Source organism: Procambarus clarkii, chromosome 50, assembly GCF_040958095.1.
Source record: "Procambarus clarkii isolate CNS0578487 chromosome 50, FALCON_Pclarkii_2.0, whole genome shotgun sequence".
NCBI lineage: Eukaryota > Metazoa > Arthropoda > Malacostraca > Decapoda > Cambaridae > Procambarus > Procambarus clarkii.
The window spans coordinates 3,695,291-3,710,487 of NC_091199.1; the positions used below are offsets into that span (position 1 = coordinate 3,695,291).

At 41.0% G+C, this 15,197-nt stretch overlaps 1 protein-coding gene across 1 annotated transcript in view; it reads right to left on the bottom strand.

Annotated features, from left to right (window-relative positions):
* LOC138351512 (uncharacterized) overlaps nucleotides 1-15,197 on the bottom strand; it is a 97,437-nt gene that overhangs the window by 17,358 nt on the left and 64,882 nt on the right. Inside the window, exon 3 of the mRNA XM_069303320.1 lies at nucleotides 7,687-7,855. Coding sequence (XP_069159421.1) covers nucleotides 7,687-7,855 — 169 coding nt within the window. The remainder of the gene's footprint in view (nucleotides 1-7,686; nucleotides 7,856-15,197) is intronic.

The window sequence follows — 15,197 nt, forward strand, 5'->3', positions numbered from 1 at the left end:
TCCTCAACTGTATGAATTCCTGCTTCCTCATACCCTTAATCACTAGACCTACTAGAATCACTGATAGCACTGCCACGACTCTAGATCACATCTGGACAAACATAACCTCTCCGCTTACTTCAGGTATAATCACCGATAGCACAACAGACCATTACCCCACATTTCTCTTAACTAACATTAGCAAACCACCTCTTGAGTCAAGAGAGATACGTTTTAGACTACACAATGAAACTGCTATAGACAATTTCATAACTGCTACTGATAATGTCAACTGGGAGTCCGAGGTAGGTAACATAGAGGACATCAACCTAGCAGTGCAATCTTTTCTTCAAAAAACTCTTAGCCTTTATAATACCCACTGTCCTATGCTTACAAAACAAGTCACAACCAAAAGGCTTAACAATCCCTGGCTTACAAAGGGAATACTTAAATCTATTAATAAAAAACATGACCTTGAGAAGAAGTATAGGTTAGGAATTGTCTCCAAAGAATTCTCAAAGAATTACTCATTATTGCTATCTAAGATAATTAGACGAGCCAAAACTAAATACTACGAAGATAAATTTACCCAAATAAAGAGCAGCATTAAACAAACTTGGAGAACAATTTCACAAATATTGGGATCAAAGAAGTCTTTAAATAACAAACCGACTCTCCTGTCTAATAACGATGGTCAGCTTTCAGCCTCTGATTCTGCTATTGAGTTCAATAGGTTCTTCTCTTCCATTGGTTCATCCCTTGCTAATGATATTCCATCTTCCAGTACTGACATTAAGGACTATCTTACAGGTAATTATCCACAGTCTCTGTACCTAAAGCCTATTAATTCCACTGACGTCAATGAGATAATCCTTTCCCTTAAAACCAAGTCTGGTGCCCTTGAGGAGATACCAACTTTAATCTACAAAAAAGCCTCCAGATCTTTAGCCCCTGCTATTGCTTTGCTCTTCAACAAGTCACTTGAACTCCAAACCTTTCCAAATATTCTAAAAAAAAAAGCGAGAGTAACGCCTGTCCACAAATGTGGTGATCTCACAGATGTTAACAACTACAGACCTATATCAATCCTGCCAAACTTGTCAAAAATTTTTGAAAAACTAATCTATAAGCAGCTTTACTCATATCTAGCCAAACTCAATATACTTAGCCCTTGCCAATATGGCTTCAGGCCCAAAAAAAGCACTAACGATGCACTTATTAGTATGCTTAACTCGATTCATACAGCTCTTGATAAAAATGAGTTCCCTGTTGGGTTATTTGTGGACCTGCGTAAAGCTTTCGATACTGTCAACCACCAAAACCTTCTTCTTAAATTACATCATTATGGTGTCAGAGGACACTCCCTACAATACCTCAAATCCTACCTTACTGACAGGCTCCAATGTGTTTCTGTGAATAATACAATTTCTCCCACCCTACCCATCAACATTGGTGTTCCCCAGGGCAGCATACTTGGCCCTCTCCTCTTTCTCATCTACATTAATGACCTTCCAAATGCCTCCCAACACCTCAAACCAATTCTATTTGCTGACGACACAACCTTCATTTACTCCAGTCCTGATCCCCTTGCTCTAAATGCCACAGTAAATACTGAGCTAAATAAAGTCCATCTGTGGCTAACTGCCAACAAACTCACCCTTAACATTGACAAAACTTTTTATATTCTGTTTGGCAATAAATCCTCTAATCAAATAAATCTCAAAATAAACAATACCCAAATTTGTAACAAATTAGATGGCAAATTCTTTGGCATTCTCATTGACCACAAGCTGAATTTCCAGGGACACATTCTAAACATATCAAAAAAAGTTTCAAAAACTGTGGGCATTCTTTCTAAGATCAGATATTATGTACCACGCCCTGCCCTGGTGACTCTCTATTACTCCCTTATCTATTCATATCTCAACTATGGTATTTGTGCTTGGGGCTCTACTACCCAAAATCACTTACGTCCTCTAATTACTCGACACAAAGCTGCTATTAGGACAATATCCAATTCTGGCCCCAGACATCACTCGGTACCCCTACTCAAATCTCTGAATATGTTAGACATTAAGTCGCTGCACATTCTCTCATGTGTATTATACATATATAAAACGCTAAACTATAATGCCAATCCTGATCTCAAAAGCTTCATAGAAGGTTGTAGCAGAACCCATGAGCACCACACCAGAAATAAATACAGTTTTGATATTCCTAGAGTACGACTTAATCAAACCAGAAATGCTCTACAAATCAAGGGGCCCAGAATGTGGAATGACCTTCCCAACCATGTTAAAGACTGTACCTCTCTCAACCAGTTTAAGTTAAAAACGAAGCTATACCTAATAAATTCCCTGTAACCTACCTTACCCCTCTGTTGTCAACCCATGTATGTTTTTTTTTTTTTTTTTTTTTCAAATCAACGCTGTTTGAATGTAATTTTCTGTAATAATTTGTAATTGTATTTGTGCTGCTTTTTCAACAATGTTCCCCCTCTTTTACCTCTATTTTTATTTGTTCTCAACACATTTTATTCTTTTTACCCATTAGTTTTAAGCTTAAGTCATTAATGTTTTTCCTGCCCGAAACGCTTTGCGTAATAGTGGCTTTAGGCATTGTATGTACTAGCTCTATCTATAAAGCCAACAAACTTTGTAAAATCTCTTTATGTATGTACCTTACCTAAATAAAAATTATTATTATTAATATTATTATTATTATAACCCCGTATTGGGATCTCGGGCATTCAGTTATCCACTCGGTAAGTATTTACTGAACGTCGAAATCATTTCCTGTGTGCCCATTTTTTACTTGAACCCGTCTCCACTCCAAACCAGTCAGGACCTAGGGTCCCGACTCGAACCGCAAGTCCGGTTAGTATTTCACGATGGAAAAACCTTATCCTAAACTAAAAATGAGCTCACATGAAGTGATTTTCACTTACTGAGTTGTTAACTGAATGCCTGAGCTAACCAATACATAGTTGGTGATAGTAGTATTAATTCAAGATGGAAAACTTTAAACTAAACTAAAATGAGCGCACATGAAGTGATTCTCACGTTCATTAAACACTTACTAAGTTGTTAACTGAATGTCTGAGACATCCAATACATGGTTGATGATAGCAGTATTAATGACATTGATAATAAGAGGTCTTGAACTAGATACTGGCAGGGGGACAGCAAAGCTGTGATATTGAAAAGAAACTGAACTGAATTTAAAAATTGATTAATATATGTAATGTGAAGCCAATCTACTGGAAAACAGTAAGCAAACTTTATTTGAAAAGAATATGAGAAGACTGAAAAGCTGTGGGCAAGAAAAATGTTAAAAATAGGAAGTAATGATCTTCATAAACATAACATAACATATCCATGACCATAATTAATACAGTGTGAACTCTCTTAAACTATGCTCACCGTGAAATCTCGTCACTAGGCATAACTTGTCACTCTGCGAAACAAATTATTGACTATAATGCGTCAGTGAGAATAAAAATGACCACTTATGTTTTGGAGTGCTATTTTAGTCAAGAAATACTGTATAGGATGATTATTGACTAAAGGGAATTTCGCGGACTGCTGGTGTTTGATGTGTTGAACTGCTTAAAGGAAGCATATTTGCTAGAAAAAATTCCAGTGAAATAATGCTTGTTATATGTTTTGACTATCTAGCTAATAGCGTATTGCCTGGCTAATAATGAAATGTCACATTTTGTCTGACTCACTTAGCACAAGTGAAGAGAAAACACTGAAAAACTAGCAAAGGTTAAAAACTCTGTGAAATCATATCTGTTATGTTAAGTTTTGACTAGCTGATTAATAGCATACTACTACCTTATTGTCTTTATGTTATGTTTAACTCGATAGCGTTGTAATTCCGTTTCCCTCTTACTGCGCATAAATAATGGTTGCTGTAAAGTATTTTTATGGAACATGACTCTTCTTATTCTTACCCCTTTTTTAAAACTAGATGCAATAACCAAGCTATGTTTGCCTTCTCTCTCTTTCTCAATATGGAAGTGGGTTGGTGTGGGTTATTTGTGTGGACTTGGGAGATATGATCACTACTTATAAGTTTCTCAAAAAAAATGATAAGCTATGTAAGGACCTTTTATTTAACACACACACACACGACATCCGTGCAGTAGTGAGATTCCCCTTTGATGGCTGTGCACGTGACAATGTAAAATTAAAATGTGCTAATATGATTCGGAGTGCTATTTAGTAGAGAAATGATACAAAATTGTGTTTATTGACTAGTGAGAGCCCGTAGCATGTATGGTGTGGGATATTGCGGTCCTTAATCTAGTCAAGCGATAGACAGACAACAACAATTGGTAGTGGCCCTCGTGTCTATTTGATTTGATAGAAGAAAAAAATGAAGACTAGTAGTCCCTGTTTTTTAAGATGAAAAACTTTTAACTATAAAAATGTTTGACTGAGTGACTGACTGCTTTTCTGGACAGGTCTGCAGGTCTGCAAGAAATAATAGTAATGTAGGAAGGGAACATGTCTCCTCGGCTCTTTTATCTTCCACAAAGCCTTTCCTCCTATCTCAACCCTATTAATTCATGCTCTCGTGTTTCACTTTTTGTTAAAACTAAATCTACACACGCGATATGAAATGTGAAAAAAATCTTACATTATGCTATGTTAACAGTGCTTGAATAAAATTATTAAGAGTGCTAGGGTACTGTTGCGCACAGTCATCTCGCTAAGGCGGGTCGGTGACAGAATTGTCAAAATGATGTACCTTGCATACATCAAATCTTTAGTGGTTTATGCGGCACCTCGGCTTGTTTTGATGACTGAAAGGAGTTTGATGATACAAATAGTAATTGCTGACATTGAGCATATTCTCAAAACATAGTTTCTGCAAAAAAAAAAAAATAACATTAAATTAGATGCGAGCTGTGATTTGAAAACAGAAGATGGGTGATGTGTGGCTTATTGTGTGGACTCTGGAGATATGATCACCACATATAAGTTTCTCAAAGAAAAGCGGTAATATTTTTCTTTGTGTTTGGATGTAACGGCTAAACATGGTTGACATTTTCAATAATGTTATTTGGTCATCACATAAAGTTGATTTCCACGTTACGTTACAATGTGTTACAGAGGCTAAAACAGCTGGACAGTAATATTTATATGGTAGGAGATGTAATGGAGATGGACTAAGTCATACTTTCATAATGTTATTTGGACTGCAGAAAGTTGATTTGCGTTACGTTACAATGTGTTACAGGGGCTAAAACTGGTAGACAGTAATATTTATATGGTAGGAGATGTAATGGAGATGGACTAAGTCATACTTTCATAATGTTATTTGGACTGCAGAAAGTTGATTTGCGTTACGTTACAATGTGTTACAGGGGGCTAAAACTGGTAGACAGTAATATTTATATGGTAGGAGATGTAATGGAGATGGACTAAGTCATACTTTCATAATGTTATTTGGACTGCAGAAAGTTGATTTGCGTTACGTTACAATGTGTTACAGAGGTCTAAAACTGGTGGACACCAATATTTATATGGTAAGAGATAAAATGGGGATAGACTAAGACTTACTTTTCATTTCAAAATGACATTTTAGACTGCAGAAAGTTGTTGATTTCTGCGTTACGTTACATTGTGTTACAGAGGGCTAAAACTGGCAGACAGTAATATTTAAATGGTAAGAGATGTAATGAAGATGGATTAAGTCATACTTTCATAATGTTATTTGGACTGCAGAAAGTTGATTTGCGTTACGTTACAAGGTGTTACAGACGTCTAAAACTTGCAGACCGTAATATTTATATGGTATGAGATGTAATGGAGATATTGTGTTTGGGTAAATGGGGATCACATTTCAATATTCAGACATCGGACAGAAAGTTGCTTGTTACTCTTAAAATGATATTTGGGCAAAGAACGAAGTTAGCATATTGGTCACGTTACATTAATGATATTTAGGCAAAGAACTATGTCATCATGTTGGTCGTGTTACGTTACAAGGTTAAAAGGGTGAGAGTGATGGGGGCTTGAAAAATTGACATTAGTCTTCCATCCTCTGGTGCGCTGTCAGTCTAAGTGAAATGAAAAAAAGATATGTGAACAGCGGCAGCAGGAGAGAGGAATTGATGTTACTTTCCCCCAACTATAAAATGATCTGAATAGAGCGAGAGAGAGAAACCACTGACTGCTATGTGTATCCCATGCAGGTGTGTTTACAACAAATTATGATTTGTTATAATAATAAGATTGAAGACCCGCTTATGACTCTCGATATTCTTAAAAAATGCTATTTGAGCAATGAATGATGATACCATGTTGGTCACACTGCGATACAAAGTTACACATATGATCAGAAATAATACTAAAGGCTTTGCACAGAACATCCGGTCAGGGAAGGGTGTTGTGATGCTTGATGGTTTGGGCTTGGAAGGGGGTGGGAGGGGGGTAGGGGTTTGGTGAGGGTGGATGGGGAGAGGGTAAGGCCATCCCACTACCTCGTCCATCTCACTACGCCTCAAACCGCCACGAAGGTTAGACCTTAACGAGACGGATTGCTGTTTCATTCATTCAGGAGTCTTGAACATTCTGTGACATTGTCTTGCTATGATAACGCCGTTGTGTGTTACAAGGTCTGCACAGCAGTAATGGCTGTAGGAAGAAGAGGTGATGGAGAATGAGTAAACATGCATACATTTCAATGATCACAGTTAACAAGAACAATGTGTAGGTAGAGATCGCGTCTCCGTGACGTGTGAAATGTTTCCGTCTTTTAGTAAACGCTAACCTACTTACTTTGACTGAGTTTACTAAGTGATGTGCCATGTGGTGACACTTCTCAGGTCGATGTGACGGTATGTGATCCTGGTCCGTACCACTCTAGAAGGTAAAGGAGAGAGGGGTGCCCCACTCTAGAAGGTAATGGAGGGGAGGGAGAGGGGACCCCTGATGGTATGGGAGAGGAGGGGGATGAGGGGTGGGAGTGATTGACGATGACAGGTGAGGGCCTGCTGGCGGAAGTAAGGGAGAGGGCTGTTGGGGTGAACATCTCCAGACCACTCTGAAGACATCGAAAAACCATTAAGGTAAAGGACCACATCCCTCCTGCTGCAGCTCTCATCTCCTCCTGGACTCTGCTCTCTCGAAGAAAAACCACAAACCACAAATGGCCCTAAGCACTCTCACGCCGAGGGGAAGCTCCCCTCACCCCTCTCCCACCCCAAACAACATATCCGCCTATGTTGGGACCCCTCACACCTACACTCAGCCTCTACATAGCTTTTCTTACTATCGTCAAAACTATTATCTACACACAGGATTAAATCTACGGCAAACACACATACATATTTAACTACTCTTTCCACATATTCCACTCATATCCTCGTATTTCTTACTCTACCACATAACCCACATACTCTCATACCCCCCAACAACATGACCTCCCATCTTTCCTGACCGCATACCCAAACACCGGACGCTCACACGTGTCCGACACACGCCAAACTTCCGGGAAAATCCCCCCAAAACCCTTTGTGACTAGACACCTGCGCGCCACCTGCCCAGCTGGCGCTATAGAGCCACCTGGGCAGATGGCGCGTGTGGTTCTAGTCCACAACTTCACTACTACGTTTATTACAAACATATATGTACAATACATTTAAGAACACAAAATATTGACAAAATTCATCCTATACTTATCGTAGTGCACCTCTACATTCCTAAACCGATAAGCAACGTTGACAGTTGGGAGGATGTCGACGGAGGTGATGGTGAAGAAGGCTCCCAGGTCGACCCTCCACCAGGACTGAGACGGGGAGGTGCCCAGTGAGTGGTACTGCGTCGTGCTGTTGCCGTCCACAGCCTGAGATGACACGAAGCTGTTGGGGGGAAGTACGTGAGACACGAAGCTGTTGGGGGGAAGTACGTGAGACACGAAGCTGTAGGGGGGGAAGTACGTGAGACACGAAGCTGTAGGGGGGAAAGTACGTGAGACACGAAGCTGTAGGGGGGAAAGTACGTGAGACACGAAGCTGTAGGGGGGGAAGTACGTGAGACAGGAAGCTGTTGGGGGAAGTACGTGAGACACGAAGCTGTTGGGGGAGTACGTGAGACACGAAGCTGTAGGGGGAAGTATGTGAGACAGGAAGCTGTAGGGGGAAAGTACGTGAGACACGAAGCTGTTGGGGGGAAGTATGTGAGACAGGAAGCTGTAGGGGGAAAGTACGTGAGACACGAAGCGGTTGGAGGGAAGAACGTGAGACATGAAGCTGTCGGGGTAAGTACGTAAGACACAAAACTGTTGGGAAGAAGTACGTGAGACATGAAGCAGTTGGTGGTAAGTACGTGTAGTATGTGAAACTTTACCTGTGAGGAGAAATTTCACTTGAGGCAAGTTTGGCATCACTATTATTTTGATGTGTTAAGTTATGACATTAGCTGTGTGTAATATATATATAAATTGTAATATATAAAGAGGAAAGATACTGCCTACAGTCTCAAGGTACCAGAAACATATGTTTATTTATGCTGATTACATATAAACAAAGAGGAAATGCATTGCTTGCACTTCAACAGATAGATTGGTAAGGTAACTAGGAGGAGAAAGCGCTACGCCAGTCTCACTATATTGTACTTAGAAGGGATGAGGACAGGGATCTGGGATAGGTATGAAGGTTGAAATGGTGCCCAGCGACTTGGACAATCGGGGGATCGAACACTGACCTGCAAGATGCGACGACTTCTCTGTGCCTACCAATCGAAGGATTTTGGATCATATAGATTCCTCAGTCATGGTAGCTTCTATTTATATCAAAATTATATCTAGGTCTAAACTATACTTGAAAGACTGCAGCTAACTATATATAAACTATAATTGAAAGACTCCAGCTATGTCTAAACTATACTTGAAAGTTTGTAGCTATCTATATCTAAACTATATTTGGAAGACTGCAGCTATCTATATCTAAACTATACTTGAAGGACTGCAGCTATTGTTACGAGGGAAGCCCCGTACTGGGTCTGTGTCGGTACCTGAGATAAGGACCACATAAAGACCAATGCAGCGGGTCATTGCTCCCACACACTTGGGTGCCACTGATCGTCCTGGGCGTCCTTCAGTCGAACCACGGGTGGAATCGCTACTAGCGATCAGGCCTTGTCCCCACACAAGGGTGAAGAAAGACTCGGTACTAACCTCAACACGTCGCTTCATGCAGCTACAGCACTTCCTCCGAGTCTGCCCGCCGTAAAAAACGGTTCACAGGACACCTGTCACACACCTGTGTCACTCACCTACTCATAAGGTCGCCAGTTGGGTTCGTAACTCTGCATCTCAACAATGCAATTCAGTGATTAAACCCTGTGTCACCAGACAATGATACTTTATCATGAGTACAGTGTTGATTCGCTATTACCGGACTAGGGCACGTTTCCATAAATATCAGTGTAACTCAAATGTTTCCAGTCACTAGGATATTTCCACTATTTATAACATCAATGATAGTGTGGTGCATATAGTGTCACTTATATAATGCTCAGAGAGGGATGGAGGGCGTACATAAACGCATCAATAAAAATGATATAACGTTTACTATTTGAAAACTACATTAAGAATATACAGAAATAACACATGGGGCAAATATATGAAATAGGTGAACTGGAGAACGTTGGCAGCTCTTCTCTCACCACAGCTGGCAACTCGGACAGCTGGCCAAATTTAAATGGGGGACTCGGACCCTTTCAATGCACGGGAGACATCTCCCGTCACGCAGGGTGCAGTCGCACCTCCACAGATCTCCGATTGATTGATTGATAAAGATTAAGTCACCCAAGAGGTGGCAGGGGCATGAATAGCCCGTAAGTGGTGGCCCTTTTGAGCCATTACCAGTATCAAGAGCTGATACTGGAGATCTGTGGAGGCGCGACTGCACCCTGCGTGACGGGAGATGTCTCCCGTGACAGATCTCCAGTATCAGCTCTTGATACTGGTAATGGCTCAAAAGGGCCACCACTTACGGGCTATTCATGCCCGTGCTACATTTTGGGTGGCTTAATCTTCATCAATCAATCATCAATCCTATCAAGGGGGGGGGGGGGGGGGTCCGTCGACGTCGTCCTCTCGTCCACCAACTTCCACACTCGTTCCCACGCTGTCTTCTCCAGGTAGTAATAATACTAGCTGATCTACAGCCTACTCTAATACTAACATAATAAGAAATACAATACTAATAAATGATTGCTAATACTATACATATGCTAATAATATATATATATATATATATATATATATATATATATATATATATATATATATATATATATATATATATATATATATATATATATATATATATATGTACTGGGCCTACCTAGCCTATACATCAAGGGGCAATGGGAGGGAAATAATGATATACCTTAAACACTCGTAGCCTGGTGGATAGCGCACAGGACTCGTAATTCTGTGGCGCGGGTTCGATTCCCGCACGAGGCAGAAACAAATGGGCAAAGTTTCTTTCACCCTGAATGCCCCTGTTACCTAGCAGTAAATAGGTACCTGGGAGTTAGTCAGCTGTCACGGGCTGCTTCCTAGGGGTGGAGGCCTGGTCGAGGACCGGGCCGCGGGGACACTAAAGCCCCGAAATCATCTCAAGATAACCTCAAGATAACCTCCTCCTGTCCATCAACGAATGATATACCTTAAACACTCCTCCTGTCCATCAACGCCTGTTCTCCAAAGGTAGAAGGTACATGGTTCCCAGGTCGCTCCTCGGCGTTCCGGTTGCATGTCACAGGTCTTCAGCCGTCGTGAAGAAATCGCGTCTTTGCCGTACCTATTCCCTGATTTCAGGTCTTCCCCGCTGGTCAAACCAGTGGTCACTGAGCACGTCGCTTTCCACACCCGTGCCTTCACCGAGACGTTTTCTCACGGATCCAGACATGGTGCTTCCCCTCCAGAACCTCAGTAGATGTGACCCGGTCATGGCAGCACTGCATGTCGTACCAGGGCGGGACCCACAGGGTGCCAGACTTGCCCTCTCAGCATCACCGCACACCTTTCGTCACAAGCTACCAGCCACGAGTTCTTGGCACTTCTTCAACCACTAAACTCGACTTCTTCATACTCCTCAGGAGTATCTATTCCTCAGCGACAATGGTAGACTTCATACGGCTGCTCAAATCCACTTAGAGAGGCTCCCAGAACCTCCAATCTCGAGAGCTCACTGTAGCACCTCCGTTCGCGTCAACGGCCCGTGAATCTCTGCTTGGCGCAGTGACCTGCAGTCTTGAGCCAGGCCTCCCGGTGACATCACAGGGGAGCTCTGATTGGTCAGTTACATCACGTGACCTCAGCTATCCAATCGCCAGCCTACTGACATCCTCACATCTTGGCGCCAAACTCATTGACTCGCCATTTTGAATGTATAAGGGGCGTGAGCCCCCCTTACCTGCAAAACTTATAAATTAAATGACAATTTCTCCATAAATAAGCCAGCTATCCCGTAGCCTCTCATATCAAATGATTCCCTGCATCTCAGGGAACCCGCAAGGTAAGCAGATAAGACTCTTAACGCTAGCACTGGGGAGAAATAAGGAGAGGCCATCGTAACACTATCTATGTCTAAACTATACCTGAAAGACTGCAGCTATCTATGTCTAAAGTATAAGTGGAAGACTGCAGCTATCTATGTCTAAACTATACTTGGAAGACTCCAGCTATTTATGTCTAAACTTGACTTGGAAAACTGCAGCTATTTATGTCTAAACTATACTTGGAAGAATTCACCTATCTATGTCTAAACTATACCTGGAAGACTGCAGTTATCCCACTTGTCTTATATTACCAGTAATTTGTTCCACAATTTCTAAACCAGTAATTCCCCTGGTATTTCTTAAACCTAAACTCATCCCATTTATATCCATTGTTTCTAGCTCTGTTTTGTGCTGATATATATAAACTTTTATTTATATACATTTTAATATATTCTCATACTGGCTTAGCACTTACTCCTGGTATTTACCTTACTTTAATTTGCATTTGTCTGTAATTTGTCTTATTTAATAATCTGTCTTTATCCATTATCTGTCTTATTTTGTAATACGTCATATTCAATAATAGGTTTTATTCCATAATTTGCCTTTTTTTGTTAATTTGTCACATTCAGTAATTTGTCTAATATAAATATTTATCTTATTCAATAATCTGTGTTTTTTGTAATTTATCATATTCCAAATTTGTATTATTCCATAATTTGTCTTATTCTGTCATTTGTCATATTCCATCATTTCTATTATTACATATATTGTCATATTAAAGTTATATGCCATATTCCCTAATTTGTCTTATTTCCTAATGCAGCAAGTATATTATATATATAATATACTTGGTCCAAATTCTCATTAGCTTATGTGCAGATAATGAGATGGGTTTATTTATCCTACGTAGCCTATCTCTAAGTTATCTCATTTCCGAAGTGAAGAACTAATTACAGTTAGTAATTATTTAATAATTAGAATTCGACATTCTTAGCCCCTGTCAGCTTGGCTTCCGCTCCCAAAAGAGTACCAACGATGCAATTATTAGTCTCCTTGATATAATTTACTCAGCCCTTGACAAAAATGAGTTTCCGATTGGACTCTTCATTGACTTGAGAAAGACCTTTGATACTGTTAATCACGATTACCTCTTACGTAAGCTCCATCATTATGGAATCCGAGGCCATGCACTGGACTATATCCAATCACTATATCTTAGTGATAGACACCAATGTGTAACCATCAATAATATAACCTCTCCCACTCTACCAATAACCGTTGGAGTGCCACAGGGCAGCATCTTGGGACCTCTCCTATTTCTTATATACATCAATGATCTGCCTAATGTCTCTAACATTCTGAAACCTATTTTGTTTGCTGATGATACTACCCTCATCTACCCAAACCCACACACACTAAATAATGTTGTTAATAATGAACTAAAAAAAGTCCACTTAAGGATGTCAACCAACAAACTAACATTTAACATAAAAAAGACCTACTACATCTTATTTGGAAGCAAATCTACAAATGCAATTCAGCTTCAGATAGACAATGTAAACATTAGCAATAAAAACGATGGAAAGTTTCTCGGCCTATTCCTAGACAGGAGACTCAACTTCAGTACCCACATACAACACATAACTAAGAAAGTCTCTAAAACAGTTGGTATACTCTCCAAAATCAGATATTATGTACCTAACTCTGCTCTCATCTCTCTAATCTATCCCTATCTCAACTATGGTATCTGTGCATGGGGTTCAACCACTGCAAACCACCTCAAGTCCATCATCACCCAGCAAAAATCTGCTATCAGAACAAATTCTATTTCAGAACATAGAACTATCAGAACAAATTAAAATTCTGCTTTCAGACAACACTCAGCCCCCCTTGTTTAACTCCCTAAACATGCTAAACATAATCTCACTCCACAAATTCTCTTGTGTCAACTATATTTACAAAACCCTGTTCTTAAATGCAAATCCTGCTCTGAAACTCTTCCTGGACAGATGTAATAGGACCCACTATCACCACACCAGAAATAAATATCTCTTTGATATCCCCAGAGTCAAACTTAATATGTGTAAACACTCTATGCAAATAAAGGGACCCAGTCTATGGAACTCACTCCCTAATGAGTTGAAAAGCTGTCCAACTTTTGCGTCATTCAAAAACAAAACTAAAAAGTACTAATTTCATCTTCATAGACTTTACCTTTTGCTTTAAAATTGCACTGTATCTATTGCTACCCAATCTCCCAATCTTTATGTACCCAATCCGAACATCTTTACCATTGTGATCATTGCTGTCTTCTTATGTGCTGTCAATCTGCTGTATGGTGTTTATTAATCTTGTTTAAATTACCAATCAAGCTGTCAATGTAATCAATCAGAGCTTTAATATACCAATGTGCTTTAATATACTTACTAATCTCTCTCATCTCATTTTTTTTCTTGCAATGTATTTGTTATCATTTTATTAATTCTGCTAGATTTTACCTACTTAAAATTATCTGTTAGATTAAGGACTTGCCCGAATCGCTGCGCGTACTAGTGGCTTTACAAGATTGTAAATACTATGCTATGTATTCTCACAAACCCAATGTACCTTCGTTTATATAAATAAATAAATAATTAAATAAATAAATAAATAAATAAATAAATAAATAAATAAATAAATAAATAAATAATTCCCAACCTGCTAGAGGATGGTCAGGTCAGGTGAAGGCTCGTAATATGACCCGTCGACAGCGAATCATCATCTTACGGGCTATTCATGCCCGTGCTACCTCTTGGGTGGCTTAATCTTCATCAATCATCATCTTATGTGGTATTCATGCCCATGCCACTTCTTGGGTGGCTTAATCTTCATCAATCAATCAATCATCATCAGTCAAATTCCATGTGTGGTTCAGTACAGTCGTTTGAGAGATGCCACACATCTTCAACATTCACCAACAACAACAGTTGACGTGTCCAATTCCTACCCTCACAAGATGCTTCAGCCTCGACACAGAACAGACAGCCAGACTCCGCCCGCATCCCGCTTCCCCACTCTCGTCCCGCACGAGAGCTCCTCAACACCGCCCGCATCCAGCTTCCCCGCACTAGAGCTCCTCAACTCCGCCCGCATCCCGCTTCCACACTCTCGTCCCACAGTAGAGCTCCTCAACACCGCCCGCATCCCGCTTCCCCACTCTCCTCCCGCACTAGAGCTCCTCAACTCCGCCCGCATCCCGCTTCCCCACTCTCGTCCTGCACGAGAGCTCCTCAACACCGCCCGCATCCCGCTTCCACACTCTCGTCCCGCACGAGAGCTCCTCAACTCCGCCCGCATCCCGCTTCCACACTCTCGTCCTGCACGAGAGCTCCTCAACACCGCCCGCATCCCGCTTCCACACTCTCGTCCCGCACTAGAGCTCCTCAACACCGCCCGCATCCAGCTTCCCCACACTAGAGCTCCTCAACACCGCCCGCATCCCGCTTCCACACTCTCGTCCTGCACGAGAGCTCCTCAACACCGCCCGCATCCCGCTTCCACACTCTCGTCCCGCACTAGAGCTCCTCAACACCGCCCGCATCCAGCTTCCCCGCAATAGAGCTCCTCAACTCCGCCCGCATCCCGCTTCCACACTCTCGTCCCACAGTAGAGCTCCTCAACACCGCCCGCATCCCGCTTCCCCACTCT